General features: G+C 35.8%; 1 protein-coding gene across 5 annotated transcripts in view; it reads right to left on the bottom strand.

Annotated features, from left to right (window-relative positions):
• The window catches only part of Diaph2 (diaphanous related formin 2), a 970,999-nt gene that overhangs the window by 556,107 nt on the left and 396,052 nt on the right, over positions 1–18,840 (bottom strand). For all 5 annotated transcript variants that reach the window (XM_055608281.1, XM_055608283.1, XM_055608282.1 and 2 more), the window contains one exon: positions 12,537–12,638. In XM_055608281.1, the coding sequence (XP_055464256.1) occupies positions 12,537–12,638 (102 nt within the window). The remainder of the gene's footprint in view (positions 1–12,536; positions 12,639–18,840) is intronic.

Below are 18,840 nucleotides of genomic sequence, written 5' to 3'. Positions count from 1 at the left end.
GAATTAGAATCAATAAAGAAAACACAAATAGAGAAAAACCAGGAGCTGGAGAACATAGAGAAAAGATCAGGAACTACAAAGGTAAGTATCACCAACATCACCAACAGAATACAAGAGATGGAAGAAAGAATCTAAGGAGCAGAAGATACACTTGCGGAAATTGACACATCTCTCAAAAATGATCAAACTCAGGGCAGAAATCAATCAATTAGAAACAAATAAAACTATTCAAAGAATCAATGAAACAAAAAGCTGGTTCTTTGAGCAAATCAACAACATAGACAAAGCTTTAGCCAAACTAACTAAAAAGGAGAGAGAAGCTGTACAAATCAGCAAAATCAGAAATGAAAATAGGGACATAACTACATACACTGAGGAAATCCAAATAATTATTAGGTCATACCACAAAAGCCTACATGCCACAAAATTTGAAAATATAAATGAAATGGACAGTTTTCTTGACAGATTCCATCTACCAAAGTTAAGTCAAAATGAGGTAGAAAGATTGAATATCCCTATATCTGCCAAGGAAATTCAAGCAGTCATTAACATTCTCCCCTCCAAAAAAAGCCCTCGGCCAGACAGCTTCAGTGCAGAATTCTACAAGAACTTCAAAGAAGTGCTAATACCAATTCTCCTCAAACTATTCCACAAAATAGAAACAGAAGGAAAACTACCAAAAAAGAGAAATTCAGACCTATCTCTCTTATGAACATTGACGCAAAAATACTCAGTAATATACTTGCAAATCGAATCCAAGAACACATCAAAGATATCATCCACCACGACCAAGTAGGCTTCATCCTAGGCATGCAAGGGTGGTTCAACATATGGAAATCCATCAATGTAATCCACCACATAAACAAACTGAAGGAGAAAAAACATATGATCATCTCCTTAGATGCTGAAAAAGCATTTGACAAAGTCCAACACCCATTCATGTTTAAAGTCTTGGAGAGATCAGGGATACAAGGCACATATCTAAACGTAGTAAAGGCAATATACAGCAAGCCTGTAGCTAACATCAAACTCAATGGAGAGAAACTTAAATCAATCCCACTGAAATCAAGGACAGGACAAGGCTGCCCACTCTCTCCATACCTCTTCGACATAGTACTTGAAGTCCTAGCCAGAGCAATAAGACAACTAAAGAGATCAAGGGGATACAAATCGGAAAGGAAGAGGTCAAAGTGTCACTATTCGCAGATGATATGATAGTATATATGAGCAACCCCAAAAATTCAACCAGAGAACTCCTCCAGCTGATAAACACCTTCAGCAAAGTGGCAGGATACAAAATCAACTCAAAAAAAATCAGAAGCCCTCCTGTATACCAAAGACAAAAGAGCCGAGAAAGAAATTAGGGAAACAACACCCTTCACAATAGCCACTAATAACATAGAGTACCTTGGGGTGACCCTAACCAAGGAAGTGAAAGACCTGTTTGAGAAATCTTCAAGTCTCTGAAGAAAGAAATTGAAGAAGATCGCAGAAGATGGAAAGATCTCCCATGCTCATGGATTGGTAGGATTAACATTGTGAAAATGGCCATCCTTCCAAAAGCAATCTACAGATTCAATGCAATTCCCATGAAAATACCAACTCAATTCTTTACAGACCTTCAAAAAAAAGATTCTCAGCTTCATATGGACAAACAAAAAACCCAGGATCTCCAAAACAATCCTGTAAAACAACAGATCATCTGGAGGTATCTCTATCCCCGATCTCCAGTTGTACTACAGAGCAATAGTAATAAAAACTGCATGGTATTGGCACAAAAACAGAACGGAGGATCAATGGAACCGCATAGAAGACCCAGAAATACACCCACACACCTATGAATACTCGATACTTGACAAAGAAGCCAAAAACATTCAATGGAAAAAAGACAGCATCTTCAACAAATGGTGCTGGTCCAACTGGATGTCCACATGCAGAAAAATGAAAATAGATCTATATTTATCACCCTTCACAAAACTAAAGTCCAAGTGGATCAAAGACCTCAACATAAAACCAGATACTCTAAATCTGTTAGAAGAAAAAGTGGGGAACAGCCTAGAACTCATTGTCACAGGAGACAACTTCCTGAACAGAACACCAACAGCACAGGCTCTAAGAGCAACAATCAATAAATGGGACCTCATGAAACTGAAAAGCTTCTGTAAAGCAAAGGACACTGTCATCAAAACAAAACGACTGCTTACAGATTGGGAAAGAATCTTCACTAACCCTTTATCTGACAGAGGATTAATATCGAGTATATACAAAGAACTAAAGAAGCTGAAAAGCAGCAAACCAAGTAATCCAATTTAAAAATGGGGAACAGAGCTGAACAGAGAATTCTAGACAGAGGAATATCAAATGGCAGAGAAACACTTAGAGAAATGCTCATCCTCATTAGCCATCTGGGAAATGCAAATCAAATCGACCCTGAGATATCACCTTAAACCCATCAGAATGGCCAAGATGAAAATCTCAAGGGACAACACATGCTGGAGAGGTTGTGGAGAAAGGGGAACCCTCCTCCACTGCTGGTGGGAATGTAAACTGATACAACCACTCTGGAAATCTATCTGGCGCTTTCTAAGACAATTAGGAATAGTGCTTCCTCAAGACCCAGCTATACCACCTCTAGGTAGATACCCAAAGTTTGCTCAAGTACACAAAAGGATATTTGCTCAACCATGTTTGTAGCACCTTTATTTGTAATAGCCAGAACCTGGAAACAACCCAGATGTCCATCAACAGAGGAATGGGTACAGAAATTGTGGTATTTTTACACAATGGAATACTACTCAGCAATCAAAAAGGAGGAAATCATGAAATTTGCAGGTAAATGGTGGGATCTAGAAAAGATCATCCTGAGTGAAATATCCCAGGAGGAGAAAGACAAACACGGTATATACTCACTTATATAGACCTATAAGATATGATAAACATAATGAAAGCTATACACCTAAAAAAGATAATCAAGAGAGCGAACATGGGGTAAGATTATCAATTCTCGTTTAGAAAGACAGATGGGATGCACATTGAATATATGACAGGAGTCTACTGAGCACATTTGAAAGACTCTAACTAGCAGTGTTTTCAAAGCAAAGATTCGTGACCAAACCTTTGGCAGAGTACAGGGAATCATAAGAAAGAAGGGGAGTTAGTCTGATGAGGAAAGGATAGGAGCTCCACAAGGACCAAAGATATCTGGGCACAGGGTCTTTTCTGAGACTGACATGCAACCAAGGACCATGTATGAATGTAACCTAGAACCTCTGCTCAGATGTAGCCTGTGGTAGCTCAGTAACCAATTGGCTACCCATAGTGAGGAGAACAAGGACTATTTCTAACAGGAACTCAATGACTGGCTCTTTGGCCTCCCCACCCCCCAAGGGAGGAGCAGTCTTGTTAGGCCACAGAGGAGAGCTTTGCAGCCAGTCCTGAAGATATCTGATAAAACAGGATCAGATGAATGGGGAGGAGGTCCCCCCATCAGTGGACTTGGCAAGGGGCATGTTGGAGATGAGGGAGGGAGGGAGGGACTGGGAGGGAATGAGGGATCGGGACACGGCTGGGATACAGAGTTAATAAAATGTAACTGATAAAAATAAAATAAAATTAAAAAAAAAAAGAAAAAAGAAAGAAAATTGTTGACCTACTGTGAATATTCAATTTTCAGGTGATTTGATTTTACCTTATTTTATTACAAAATGTGACTGAAATAAACAATCCTTAGGCAGGCTTCATATGAGATGTTAATGAAATGAATGGTAATATAAATACAGGGACATGAGAATGACTGATGGTGAATTGCCTTTTTTTTATCAACACTTATTTTTTTTATGAATTACACTTTATTCACTTTGTATCCCCCCATAAGCCCCTCCCTCCTCCCCTAACTGGATCAACAATTATTAAGCTGACCCTTTCTAAAATAAAATTTACCACATATACAAATAAGAGCTAGCATTCATACATGCAGAAAGAAAAAAAAAACAAAAAACAAATGGGTCATTACACATTAAAATGCTCAACACTGATTGCAAGCAAGATGAAGACAAACGTAAGTTTTTCCTAACGAATATGAAAACTAAGAAAATGTAATATGTATGTAATATGAACAGAACCTATGACTTACAATTTTCTTTCTGAAGTAATTGTTTTTTATTTTATATAGGAAGGGGAAAGCTTTTTACCAGTCTCCTTTTCAACTGGTTAAGCTCTCTTGAACATGGTTTGTAAGCACTTTTGCGGCTTTAAAAGAATTAAAGCAAAATGAGCGTATAGTTGTATTTCTAACTCTCCTTTTGCCTTCATATATTTGTGAAAAAGAAGTAGGAAAAGAATCATTGTTCTGTCAGTAATATCACATAATCTGTTCTTTTCATTAAAGATTTATATATACAGAGCTATCGAAACATCTTTTCTTACTATATTGTCGATTGGAAATACTTTGAATTGAAAAATATGGGTAATATTGAAGTCAGAAAAACAAAAGTACTTATTAGTAAGAGAACTAATTATTGTTTTCTTTTCTCAAAAGACATGTTAGTTTCATAGATATACAGAGGACGGGTCCCTATCCCCAGCGCAAGACAAGTGGGAATTTCTCTGGCTTTGAGGTTTGAGAATAGCTCAGCTACAAACATACCCAGTAGCATATAAAAGCTCCAGCTGGGAGCTCTGACTGCAAGAGCTTTCAAAGATCTCTGCTTTTCTTTCAGTAGAGGTACAGCACATAATTACAATAAATGTCCCAAATTCAATTCCATAGGAGGTAGTTTGGAGGAACAGTCAGTGGGAAGCAATGCAGACAATGCATCCTTTTAAAGAAGAAGATTATTGATCACAGAAGGTGAAAGAATAGCATGTCCCTCTTGCTGGGAGGTCTGTCTCCACAAAGAGTGAAGATCTCTGGCTTGATATTGTTTGTTTTTCTCATTAATGATTCCCTTCTCTGTTTTTTTTTTTCCTCCCAGTAGATTACAAGTTGTTACAAGGAAACAGAAATTTGTGAGAGTTAAAAAAAAAAAAAAAAGGTTAGAGAAAGTTCACCAACCCAAGGACTGACTCAGATAAGCTTTATTTTCTTTCTCCAAAACAAGCAAACAAGCAAAACCTACTAATTTTGAACATTTCATTGATTATTATTGGTAGTAGTATTTGAGTCAATATCAAAGAAGTAATCTCATATATGGCACCCATCTTGCTCTAGCCCTGAGACTTAATTTTTATTTATTTATTATTACTTATTACAATTTATTCACTTTGTATCAAGGCTGCAGCTACTCTACCCAGCCCTCCCAGTGCTACCCATCCTTTCCTTTTCTCCTGCTATGCCCCTTTCCTAGTCCACTGATATGGGAGGTCCTCTATCACTGTTATCTGAACTTAGCCTATCAATCAGGTTTCATCAGGGCTGGCTACATTGTAGTCCTCTGTGGTCTGGCCAGGCTGTACCCCCCAGGGGGAGGTAATGAAAGAGCTGACCACTGAGTTCATGCCAGAGACAGCTCCTGTTCCCCTTACTAGGGAACCCACCTGGAAACTGAGCAGCCTATGGGCTTTATGTGAGCATGATGTCTAGGTCCTCTCCATACATGGTCCTTGGTTGGAGTATCAATCTGTGCAGGACCCCCTAGGCTCAGATTTTTTGGTTCTGTTTGTCTCCTTGTGAAGCTCCTTTCCCCTCCATGTCTTTCTATCTCCACCTTCTTCCATAAGGTTCCCTGCACTTTGCCCAAATTTGGCAAAGAATCTCAGCCTGTCTTTCAATAGAGTCTTTGAGAGGCCCCATGAGGGCTAATATCTAGAATATATAAAGAACTCAAGAAACCAACAAACCACATAATCCAATTAAAAAATGAGGTAGAGAGCTAAACAGAGAATTCTCTCTGGAGGAATATCAAATGGCAGAGAAACACTTAAAGAAATGCTCAACCTCATTAGCCATCAGGGAAATGCAAATTAAAATGACCCTGAGTTTCCATCTCACACCCATCAGAATGGCTAGGATCAAAAACTCAAGGAATGACACATGCTGGTAAGGTTGTAGAGAAAGGGAAACCTCCTCCATTCTTTGTGGAAATGTAACCTTGTACGACCACCTTGAAAATTAATCTTGTGCTTTCTTAGAAAATTAGGAATAATGTTACATCAATACCAAGCTCTATCACTCCTAGGCATATATATGAAAGGGGATAAACCATACAACAAGGACATTTGCTCAACCATGTTCTAGCAGCATTATTCATAATATTAGAATCTGGAAACAACCTAGACATCCCTCAACAGAGGAATGGATACAGATATTGTGGTACATTTTGCACAATGGAATACTATTCAGCTATTAAAAACAAGGAAATCATGAAACTTGCAGGCAAATGATGGGAATTAGAAAAGATCATCCAGAGTGAGGTAATCCAGAAGCAGAAAGACACATACGGTATATCCTCACTTATAAGTGGATGTTAGCCAGATATTATAGGATAAACAAACTAAAATTTATAGTTCTGAAGAAGCTAAACAAGTAGGAACCTAGTGAAGAGGCTGAAACTTCACTCTGAAGGGCCAACAGGAAAGACATTGGAAATAGGAGAAGACAAGGAACAGGACAGGAGACAGGAGCCCTCCACAGGGCTTTCTGAAAGACTCTACCTATCAAAGGAGATATGGAGACTCATAGCCAAACTTTGGGCAGAACACAGGAAACTTTAGGAGTACTGGGAAATAGAAAGACTGGAACAATAGCTCCACAAGGAGAACAATGGAGCCCAAAATCCTGGGCCCAGGGGACCCTGCACAGACTGATACTCTAAGCAAGGACCATGCATGGAGAGGACCTAGAATCCTTATTCAGAATCCCATAGGCTGCTCAGTTTTCAAGTAGTTTTCCTGGTAAGGAGTAGAGGAGCTGTCTCTGACATGAATTCAGTGGCTGGTTCTTTGATCACCTCTCCCTGGGGGGTGAAGCCTTGCCAGGCCACAGAGAAAGATGAAGAGATGAGCCCTGATGAGACTTGATAGCTAGTGTCAGATAGAAAGGGAGGATATTCTCCCTATGGAGAATCTAGGACTAGGGAAGGACCATAGGGGGAAAAGAGAGGGTGTGTATGACTGGGAGGAGATGAGGGAGGGGCTACAGATGGGATACAAAGGCAATATATTGAAATAAATAAAATAAATAAATAAATAGATAGATAAACAGATAAATAAATAAATAAATAAATAAATAAATAAATAAATAAATAAATAAATAGGGATTTAAGGGATTTAAAACAGTAAGGCAAGGCACCACATGCCTGTGATCTCAGCACTCTAAAGGCAGGCAGCTCTCTGTGAGTTCCAGGTTACTCTGGTCTACAAAGCGAGTCCAGTACAGCCAAAGCTACAAAGAGAAACCCTGTCTGGGAAAACAAAACAAAACAAAAAGTTAAATCTGTCGATATTAGAAAGTGGCATATGGATTGAGAATAAGATAGGAGAGAAAAGAGTCCACTGGAATTTGCATAGAGGCAAATTAATTCAATAGTTTTATAGGTACATATCATTGTAAAATCATTGTGGTTCATCTACTTATAACACTCATAATCTAAGAGAATATATTGAACAAATAACCTCAAAAATTATTACTTTGTAGAAAGTAATTTGAAAAGGAAGGTCTGGGAGTTTAATAGACAGCTATAATTTTGACAGGTAAGCAAATGACATAGTTACTGGGAAAGCCAAATTTAAGCTAAAAAAATGACTTGTAGAAAGGCAGGTAATGAGAAGTGATAACACATGCAATGATCCTGAGAAGAAAAGAATTCAAACCCATAGAATATGAAATTCAATATGGCTGGGGTACAATGAGCAAAAGCTTAGTTCACACAAAAAGCTAATACCTAAAACTAAGAAATGTTGGCAGAAGCCAGACCAAAATGTCCCTGATAGGTTAAGATCAGTTAGCACAGTGGTGATGACTAAGAATATGTCTCAGTGTGCTAAGAGTTTGTTGTATGAAGAGAAGGACCCAAGTTCAGCCCCTGACAGTCATCGAGAGGCATAGAGGCAAAATCTGCCAACATCAGCACTGAGAACGGAGGAAGTCAATGAAGAGGCCAGCCAGCTTTGCTGAAATAATGAGCTTCAAGTTCACAGAGAAACCCCATTCTCCCAATATAAGGCAGATAAGTATGTAAAAAAGATACCTAATGTTGAATCTGGCTTTCATTCATGCAGACATGGACAAGAGCATTCACTCTCATGTGGCCAAAAATGTGTATATGCTGTTTTCATACAATGAAAAAAAAGAAGGAAGAAATGAAGGAAGGAAGGAAAGAAGGAAGGTAGGTAAGGAGGAAGAGACGGTAGGTAAAAATAGAAATAAAATATACTGTGGCTTTAGGGTTGAAGGAAGTAAACAATAGGATGTAATACAAATATACTCTAGATAGAGGGACAAAGACAAGACTGATTATTAGAAGAGCTAAATTTTAAGCAGAAGATACAGTTAAAAGTATATGGTAACAATTAAAGAGAATGGTCATGCTGCCTCAGACTACGGCAGTGCCAGTAAAGATGGAAAGCAGATCTCTGATGTATATTTCAGTTGTGATTAGGAAGAAGTTAATGATCTTTTTTGATCAATTTTAATGCATAATTTAAGGCAGAATTCTGATTGCTATTAGTTGAACAGTGAATGAGAAGTAAGGCAGTTGGAAGCTAATGAACACTTGCAGAAAAAGCTGATGATAGGAAGCAAAAAGAGGGCAGTAAGTAGCAGAAACCTTGGATCAGTAATACATTTTAATTCAAACATCTATCCATCTATTTTAGGCAGAGAGTGACAAGATTTATATTCTCCAAAAGAAAACCATAGTAGACTGACAAATTGAAGCAGCCACCTTAAAAGCACAAGTACAGTAAGAAAGAAATAATGTTGTCCAGAAGTAGAGGGGGTAGTAATGCCCAAAGAAGAAATAGGGGTCGTTTGTATATATTAGATCATCTACCTCATCACTCTTTTCCCTCCCCCTTTCTTTAGTAAATCACACTACTTAAAAGCACTACTATGAATTCTAACTGAATTTAGCACCTACTATTTACTATGAAATCTTGGAAAAGTTACCTTAGCTTGGTTGGCTTCAGATTCTTCAACAGTAGTACATAGCTAGTAACAGTGTCAACCTTGCAGTTTACCTCACAAATTATAAGAGAACACAAAATTTTCAACTGGCTTGAACTTGAGCAGGTAATATATAAGTAACTACAGGTGTTGTGAGTTGATGTGTGCACTGTTAGTTTGCTCATATCTTACAAGGTAACTCCATAGACATGTGTGTATAGACAGCATTAACAGGAATTATTGATAAAAAAAAATAGTATGACATGAAGTTGGAAAGAGATAAGGGTTAGCAGTAGGGGACACATAAAGAGGCAACAATGGATAAATATGATCAAAGTATGTTGTATAAATGTATTTTCTCAAAAATAATTTTAAAATACTATTTAAAAATGGTACAAGTAAAAAAAAAAAGTTAACATAAGCCAGGTACAGGAGTGCACACACCTGTAATCCCAGCATTTGGGTGAGGGTTAGTGGATCTCCATGAGTTCAAGGCCAGCCAAATGAGTACAGGACAGCCAAGGCTACACAGAGAAACCCTGTCTTGAAAAACAACAACAAAAAAGTTAGCATAAAGTACAATTTCATAATCTTTTTGCAATCAGTAACACTGTAATAGAACCATTAATAATAAAAATAGCCCATCTCCTTTTCTGTTATTTGAAGAAGACCTTGATAGGCTAGGGTCAGATGGAAGGGGAGGAGGACCTCCCCTATCAATGGGCTGCAAGAAGGGCATGGGAAGAGGGCTGCAAGAGGCAGGGAGGGCCAGATTGGGAGTGGACGATGGAGGGGGTTACAGTTGAGATACAAAGTGAACAAATTGTAATAAAAAATAATAATAAAGGGAGGGGGACTGAGGTTAGATCTCTCTTCTGCAGTAATTGCCTAGCATGTGGGAGATTTGGGCTCAGTAACCAGAGCAACAAAAACAAACAGCATCCAAGAACAATGTTGACTAGCTACAAACTTGATTACAGAAGTTGAGACAAGAGACTATCCTGAGCCCTTAAGTTAGAGACAAGCCTCGATGATAGAACAATAAAGCAACTCTGGAGGTAGAAGAGACACTAGAGATCCTAAAATGCTTTTGTTGTGTCACTGGCATGAAAGAGCTTGTGGCAAAGGAGAACAGATGAACAGCTAGAAGAAGAAATGGTAAGAAATGAAAGACAGAGGAACATGGAATTTGAATCTTATTTTCTGAAGTCAGGGAAACACTGAAGAGTTTTGATATTAAAATTATAAATATGAAATTTTAATATGAATACACTATGTAATAATGACAATAGGTGAAGAAAGCTAAGGCCAGGGGCTTTACCAAGTTGAGAAATCAATTACTAGTAAGAATTCTGTTTTCCAAAGCTCTCTTCACATTAAGCAGCTGTTATAAATTAAAGGGTTAAATAGTATGACAGTATATTCTCACAGAAGTAATTTCATTTGGTATTTTATTACATGTTTTAATTTTCTGTCCTTTTAAAATCTCTAACTCACACTTTTCTCTAAATTTTTTTTTTATAATTCAACAAAAATTTACTGTCTGTTTTACACAAAAGGCTGTACTTAAATTTAAGACTAAGGTTATTAATTATTAGGGCTATTATTATATAATTAATAATTTATTTTTAAAAGAGTGGGCTTAGACTTTATTTAGGAAGTCTCAATTGATATTCTTAGGCAATTTACATAGTATGAACCACTTAGTAGTAAACCAGATTCTCTCTGACATCACTCAAGCAGACATACAGCAAAATACAATAAGAGTAAACATGGGGACTAGGAGAATTCATGTACATGTAACCTTAAATATTTATGGTTATGTGCATAAACAAGAAATCTCTTCCATTTTCTATTTTTGCCTTTAGTTCAGAAGGTATATTGCTTTTTATGCTCCCCTATTTCATTTCCTTACTGTGGTACAAAGGATATTCCTCTTGTAGGACTTGCTTGACAAACATCTTCCTAGATAAACTGCACTCAAGGAAAAATGGTTTCTGAGAAACTGTGTAGTGTACCTACTGTAAAACTCATAACCACCATGATGCAGCTGAAATCTCAGATGTTGTATAGCCCTGCTTCAATTATAAGATACATCTGAGTTGCTTAGGTTTCGAATGTGGACTTGGGGCTACAAATTTTATTATTTAGCACTCTGCTAAAGTACCACTAGTTATTAAATAATACAGAGGCAATTCAGTTGACTAATAGATCTGATTTAAAAATAAGAGAAATATGTTCCCTAGGTACACTATATGTTCTATTTGATCCCAAATATGCTTGTGTGATTTCCTTTACTAGTATTTCACAGATTTTCTTCAATGTAGGCAACAGCATGCCCTAGAATCAAAGAACTTTAAACATATGGAAGCATTTATTGTACATGCTAAAAAGAACATACTCAGTCCCATCTAATTGAGCGTCATATTAACAAGATATTAAAACTGCAAAGTAGTAAATCAAACCAATTCTAATATAACTATATTCAAATATGATGGAATATTTTGGATTAGGTAGCTCCTATTTGAAAAACCGGCATATTTGTAATAAAAAAAAAATCCTTTGTTTACAAATGGAAAACAATCAAGAGGCAAAGTAAAGAAGAATTTACCATAAAGGAATTACTCATTTACATAACAAATAAATCTGTCCTGAATTAAAAAAATAAATATTTTAGGGGTTAGGAATTTAGCTGAATGGTTGAGTACTTGACTGGCAAGCTAAAGGCTGTGGGTTCAATCCCCTGCTCTCAAAAAAAAAAAAAAAAAAAAAAAAAAAAAGGTTTTATTTCAAAGAAACTAAAATTCTAATGCCCTTTATATTCTCTTTCTGGCTAATTATTTGAATAGCAGGCTTGTGGTATTTTAAGGTACATGACTATATTCTTTATACTCAGTTATTTTGTATCACTTCAAACGGTGGAGATAAGGAAAATGATTAACCTACAAGAGATACCTTTATAAATTATTTGTCCTGACAGAAATTACACATTGCAAGCTGTCAATTAATTAGTGACACTGTAGAAAATTTGAAAATACTTGTGATTTTTCTGACACAATATATATAGTAAAAATAGTTGCTAGTATTTTTTTTTTCATTTACCTAGATCTTAGACTTTTATTTCAGTCTAAGATTTCAGGGAGCTAAAACCTAAAAATTATATCTGAAGGGAAGTAAATTAGCTAAGTGCAACACAGCATACTATTCTGTTTGCATTAATATAATTAAATATCAGCACTATTAAAGAGAATATCCTATAATGTTTTGACATATTTTAAAAAGTAACTAAGTTAAAAAGTAACTTAGTTACTTTTTAAAACCACAAATGCCTATAAAGCTTTTTCTAAGTAGTTATACAATAAAAGAAATCGACTAATGTATTTCTTCTGCTTTGTGAGAAGTGTATTCTTAGGCCTTTGGGATTAATACATACCACAACACCAAACTGCTCAGGCTCACAGAGATCATCATATTCACTCTTAAGCTGAGCTAGTTCTCGGAGTATATTCTGCTCGGGGAGATGTTTTACAAGATTCTAAAAAGAAAAGCATAAAAGGTTAGTAGTTGACCACTAAGACTTTTAGACATTCATTGACAACTCAAATAAAGATATAATATATATAGTAAAAATAGTTGCTAGTATTTTTTTTTCATTTACCTAGATCTTAGACTTTTATTTCAGTCTAAGATTTCAGGGAGCTAAAATGTAACATTTATATCTGAAGGGAAGTAAATTAGCTAAGTGCAGCACAGCATACTATTCTGTTTGCATTAATATAATAATTAAATATTAGCACTATTAAAGAGAATATCCTATAATGTTTTGACATATTTTATGAATGTAAATTAGCTAAGTGCAAAATTTACCTTTTTAAAAAGATTTGTCAAAATATTAAAGATTTATAGCTTCCATCATGGCTATATATCACTGAATCAGATTACCTAGAGTGATAAATGAATTTCTATACAAAGGAAAAGAACAGACTTAACAAGAAATGAAAGTCTGGATATATGGAAAAATCAATAATAAATAAAGAAAGAATAAAATCAGAAATCGCACACTTCCCAATAAAGAAAAAGCCAGCTTGTTATGGACTCAATAAAAAATATATAAAATAATTAAACTTGTGAAAGAAGTAAACAGTAAGATCTAGAGAGGACAGGAGCTCCACAAGGAGAGGAACAGAACCAAAAAATCTGAGCACAGGGGTCTTTCCTGAGACTGATACTCCAACCAAGGACCATTCATGGAGATAACCTAGAACCTCTGCACATAGTAGTCCATGGCAGTTCGGTATCCAAGTGGGCTCCATAGTAATAAGAACAGGGATTGTCTCTGACATGAACTGATTGGTCTGCTTTAATCACCTCCCCCTAAGGGGGGATCAGTGTTACCAGGCCACAGAAGAGGAGAATGCAGTCACTCCTGATGAGACCTAATAGACTAGGATCAGAAGGAAGGAAAAGAAGACCTCCCCTATCAGTGGACTTGGGGAGGGGCATGCATGCAGAGGGTGGAGGAAGGGAAGGATTGGGATGGGAGGAGGGAGGGAACCACAGGGAGGATACAAAGAGAATAAACTGTAATTAATAAAGAATTATAAAAAAGAAACACTTTATAAAAGAGATTTTTAAAATATATGAGCTACAAAAATAATTAAACTGCAATTACTACCTTTTTTCCTAAAAACTTTTATAAAAAAACAAGAGGGAGGAATATTTGCTAACTTACTCTGTGAAACCAGTACTATTGATATCAACACTACTAAACCACAGGAAAAGAAAGAAAAACTAAAGACTGATGATAAACCCCTAATTTACAATGTGTGTGCTTTTGGTTTACTTAACTTATCACTCTGATTAGAACATTAAGTATTAAGGTGTATGTGAGTGGTAAAACAGGTTTGACTGACTTATTTATTGATTCTGACTTAAAAAATTAGCATTGTTATACAATGTAAATTTCTTACAGACTACTCATAAATAGTACAATTTCAAGTCTATTATGTCAAACATTTTCTTTTATTAGAGACTTTAATCAATTCATAGTGTTCATTTTATCAGCCTTGTAGCTAATACTCGCTAATTTATTTTCAAAGTGACTTACATTTTTAAAAGTTATTCCTTGGTTATTCTATTATTAGATATTTTTTATATCTAATATGTCAAATGCCAGTTGATAAAAAAATCTTAATAAAATATAAGACACTGAAATCATCAAAACAACTTTTGAATAAAAATAGAAAAAGAGCTCATACAAATGACAGCAAAAATTGGGAAATTCCTAATTATGTAGGAATGTTTGAACAAACTCTTAAAAAATGGTTCATAAATTCAACACAAGAAAAACAAACAGAGCCTGAGTATTATGGGATTGAATATTGTAAATCAGATATTTGATCAGGGCATTTTTAAAAGAAAGAAAAAGTGAGAAAAAGCAACAGAAAAATATTTGAAGAAAAATGATTAACATTGAAATTCAAAGTCACGTGAATATACACACTTAAGAATTTCATCAACTTAAATATGTTAACCTCAAAGTGATGGGCAGTGAGGCACATTATAGTATACATTCAAGACTCAAAAACTAGTAAGTTTTAAATTGTAATAAAAGAGAAGATAGTTGTCTTATACAGATGTTTTTTTTCTTTTAATTTACTTTTATTATATATTTATTAATTATAATTTATTCACTTTGTAACCCTGCTGCAGCCCACTCCCTTGTCTCCTCCCAGTCCCACCCACCCTCCTTCTTCTCCCCGCTATACCCTTTCCCTAGATCCCTGATAGGGGAGGACACCCTCCCCTTCTATCTGACCCTGGCTTATCAGGTCTCATCAGGACTGGTTACACTGTCTTCCTCTGTGGCCTGGCAAGGCTTCACCACCCAGGAGAAGGTGTTCAGAGAGCCTGCCACTGAGTTCACATCACAGATAGCCCTTGCTAGGGTACCCATTTCAAAACTGAGCAGCCAATCAATAAAAATGCCCTGAGAAATACAATTATAATTCTCTGTCAAGCAAAAAAAAAAAAAAACAAAAAAAAACCAATTCCACTTTATCAACAAAAAAACAAAAAGATCAAACATGTTTTTTTGTTTTTTGTTTTTTTTTTTTTTTGTATATGATCATATGAACAAAAAAGAGTGCATGGATACACATAATCATGCATGCACAACCCTATTAAAGATAATGAACATTTTAAAACTCAATTTCTATTTACTCAATCATTTACAATTGATTCAAAATGGTATCAAAAAAAACATTGTTTCACATTTACTTCAATGTTTTCTATGAAGAAATTGAGAATATCATGTGCTGATATCTTAGGGTTTCTATTGCTGTGATAAAACACGATGACCAAAAGCAAGTTGGAAGGGGGAAAGGGTTTATTTGATTTACACTTCTACATCATCATTCATAATTGAGGAAAGTGAGAGCCAGAACTCAAAGAGGGACAGAACCTGGAGGCAGGAGTTGACATAGATGCCATCTAAGGATCCTGCTTACTGGCTTGCTCAGTCTGCTTTCTTCTGGAACCCAGAAGAACCAGCCTAGAAATGCAACCATCAGAATTTACCAACATGTACTAGCTCATTCTAACATAGCTCTCTCCTTTTTCTCTTTTTAAATAAATAAATAAATAAATAAATAAATAAATAAATAAATAAATAAATAACATTCGCAGCTTTATTTGCTGCCTCATTCAGCTTCAGCTACCTTGTCTCTTTGCCTTCCCTAAGAAGGATCTAGTACAAAACAGAATGTTGGTTCTTGTTTACACATCCATTTTGTTAGTCTGTGTCTTTTTATTGAAGAGTTGAGTCCACTGATTTCAGAGAGAACAATGACCAGTGACTGTTAGATCCTTTATATATATACATATATATATATATATATATATATATATATATATAGAGAGAGAGAGAGAGAGAGAGAGAGAGAGAGAGGTTGTGGTAATATATTTGGAATGATAAAAAAAAACAAAGAAGAATAGTTAAAACAATCATCTACAATAAAAGATCTTCTGGAGGAATCTCTAATCCATGATCTCAAATTGTACTATAGAACAACAGTCATAAATACTGCATTATACTGACATCCAAACAGATTGGTGGATCAGTGGAAACAAATAGAAGACCCAGATATAAACCCACACACTTATCGACACCTGATCTTTTTTTTACAAAGATGCCAAAACCATACATTGGAAAAAAAAGATAGGATGTTCAAAAAATAGTATTGGTATAACTGGATGTCTGCATGTACAAAAGTGCGAATAGATCCATATGTCACCCTGCAAAAAATTAAAGTCCAAGTGGATCAAAGATCTCAACATAAAACCAGACACACTAAACCTGTTAGAAGAAAAAGTGGGAAAGAGCCTTGAACTCAATGGCACAGGTGACAAGTTCCTGAACAGAACACCAAGAGCTCAGGCCCTAAAGTATACAATTAATAATTGGATCCTGGTGAAAGTGAAAAGCTTCTGTAAAGCAAAGGAAACTGTCAACAGAAAAAAAAAATAATGACAGCCTACAGAATGGGAAAATGATCTTCTCTAACCGCACATACAATAGAGGCCTAATATTCAGAATATATAAAGAATTCAGAAAATTAGACACCAACAAACAAATAATCCGATTTAAAACTGGGGTACAGAGCTAAACAGAGAATTCTTTATAAAAGAATATCGGATGGTAGAGAAACACTTAAAGAAATGCTCAATGTCCTTAGAAATCAGAAAGGCAAATCAAAATGATTCTGAGATTCCACATTACATCCATCATCAGGGAGACAAAAAAAAAAAAAATGAACTTGAGATTTCACCTTACACCCAATCAGAATGGCTAAGAAAAAAAACTCAACTGAAAACACATGCTGTTGAGGTTGTGGAGAAAGAGGAACCCTCCTCCATTGTGAGTGGGAATGTATCCTTGTACAATGACTTTGGATCAATCTGGCACTTTCTCAGAAAATTAGGAAGAGTGTTACCTCTAGCTATACCACTCCTAGGCATATATCTGAAATATGCTCAACTATACAACAAGGACAATTGCTCAATTATGTTCATGCAGCTTTACTTGTAATAGCCAGAATCTGAAAACAACCTAGATATTCCTCAACTGAGGAATGGAAGTATAAAAGATCATCCTGAATAAGGTATCCCATAAGCAGAGAGCCATTCATGTTATATAGTCACTTATTAGTGGATATTTGCCATATTATAAGGGATAAACATACTAAAAATCTATACTCCTAAAGAAGCAAAACAACACGTTGGATCCTAGGGAAGATACTGAAACTTCATTCAGATTGGAAAACAGGATAGAAACTGGAAATGGTTGGAAGAGAAGAAACAGGACTGGAGCCTACCACAGATGTCACCTAAAAGACGACAACCAGCAATGGATAGAAGCAGATGCAAAAACCCACAGCCAAACTTTGGGCAAGGGGCAGGGAGTGTTATGGAAAAGGGGGTGGGGGTATAAAAGGAGCTAGAGGGGAAAGGATTATTTCTCCTATTAGTGTAGTATGGAAGGATAGGGAACAGAGAGGGAGGGAGGGTAGGTTAAGAAAGAGATTAGGGAAGAGTTAAAAAATGGGATACAAAGTGAATGAATTGTAAATAATAATAATAATAATAATAATAATAATAATAATAATAGAATAAAAATAAAATAAAATACAAAATGTCCTGGGCAGGTTCAGTGGCAGAGTATGTGTTAATATGTCAGATGTCCTGATTTCAATTCCACCCCTTACCTATGTGACCCACACCCAAGAAAAGGAGGAAAGGAAAAGCTTTACATCAGTGATATTCAATAAAACATTCATTCTTGACACTTAGAAGGTTTCTGTATACCAAGTAGTATTTTCTTCCTCTCTCTACACAATTACTCCTAGAGTAGTTTTAGATAGGAAATGTGGGTGAGGGGAGAGGGAGGGAATCACTTTCAGCTGCTGTGTGGAAATGGCAAAATTTATTAAAAGAAACTGCAAGTTGTTTACAGTAGAGGATTCTGGAAAAAAAAGTCATAGGAGAGTGACCAGGAACAATTATCCGTTAAATAAACATATACTCAAACAGACCATACTGTTATTTTCAAACTCATAGTATCTTAGAACTCAGGACTTGAAAAATTTGCAGCTTTTAAATTTAATGTTTCATTCATATTGAAACTCCTTCTGCTCTATAAATAAATTGAGAAGGTCAGCTAATAGTTCAATTAGCCCTCTCTCAGATGTAGGGTAGCCATAACTGGGAAACAATCTAGATCTTCCTGGACTAAAAAATTGATACAGAATTTATGATAAGATTCACACAATGAAATACTACACAGCAATTACAAGCAAGAAAATAATGAAAATTTCAGACAAATGGTAGTAACTAAAGAAGATCATCCTGAGTGAGGTAACCCAAAAGCAGAAAGACACATATGGTATATACTCACTTATAAGTGGATATTGGCCATATATTATTGGACAAACATATGAAAATCTATAGTCTCATTTATAGAAGCTAAACAAGGCTAAGGACAGGGTAGGAGGTGCTTCCCTATCACTGGGCTAGGGATGGGGTATAGGGGAAGAAGAGGAAGGGGGATGGGACTGGGAGAAGATGAGGGAATTTGTACATTAGGTATTCGAAGTGAATAAAGTATAACAAACAAATAAATTTTAAAAAGAAAAAATCTGTAATAGATTCTAAAAAATGACTAGGTGATAGGCGAATGA

Source organism: Psammomys obesus, unplaced genomic scaffold, assembly GCF_907164565.1.
Source record: "Psammomys obesus unplaced genomic scaffold, mPsaObe1.curated_primary_1811, whole genome shotgun sequence".
NCBI classification, from domain to species: domain Eukaryota; kingdom Metazoa; phylum Chordata; class Mammalia; order Rodentia; family Muridae; genus Psammomys; species Psammomys obesus.
This window is presented reverse-complemented; position numbering and strand designations above follow the sequence as displayed.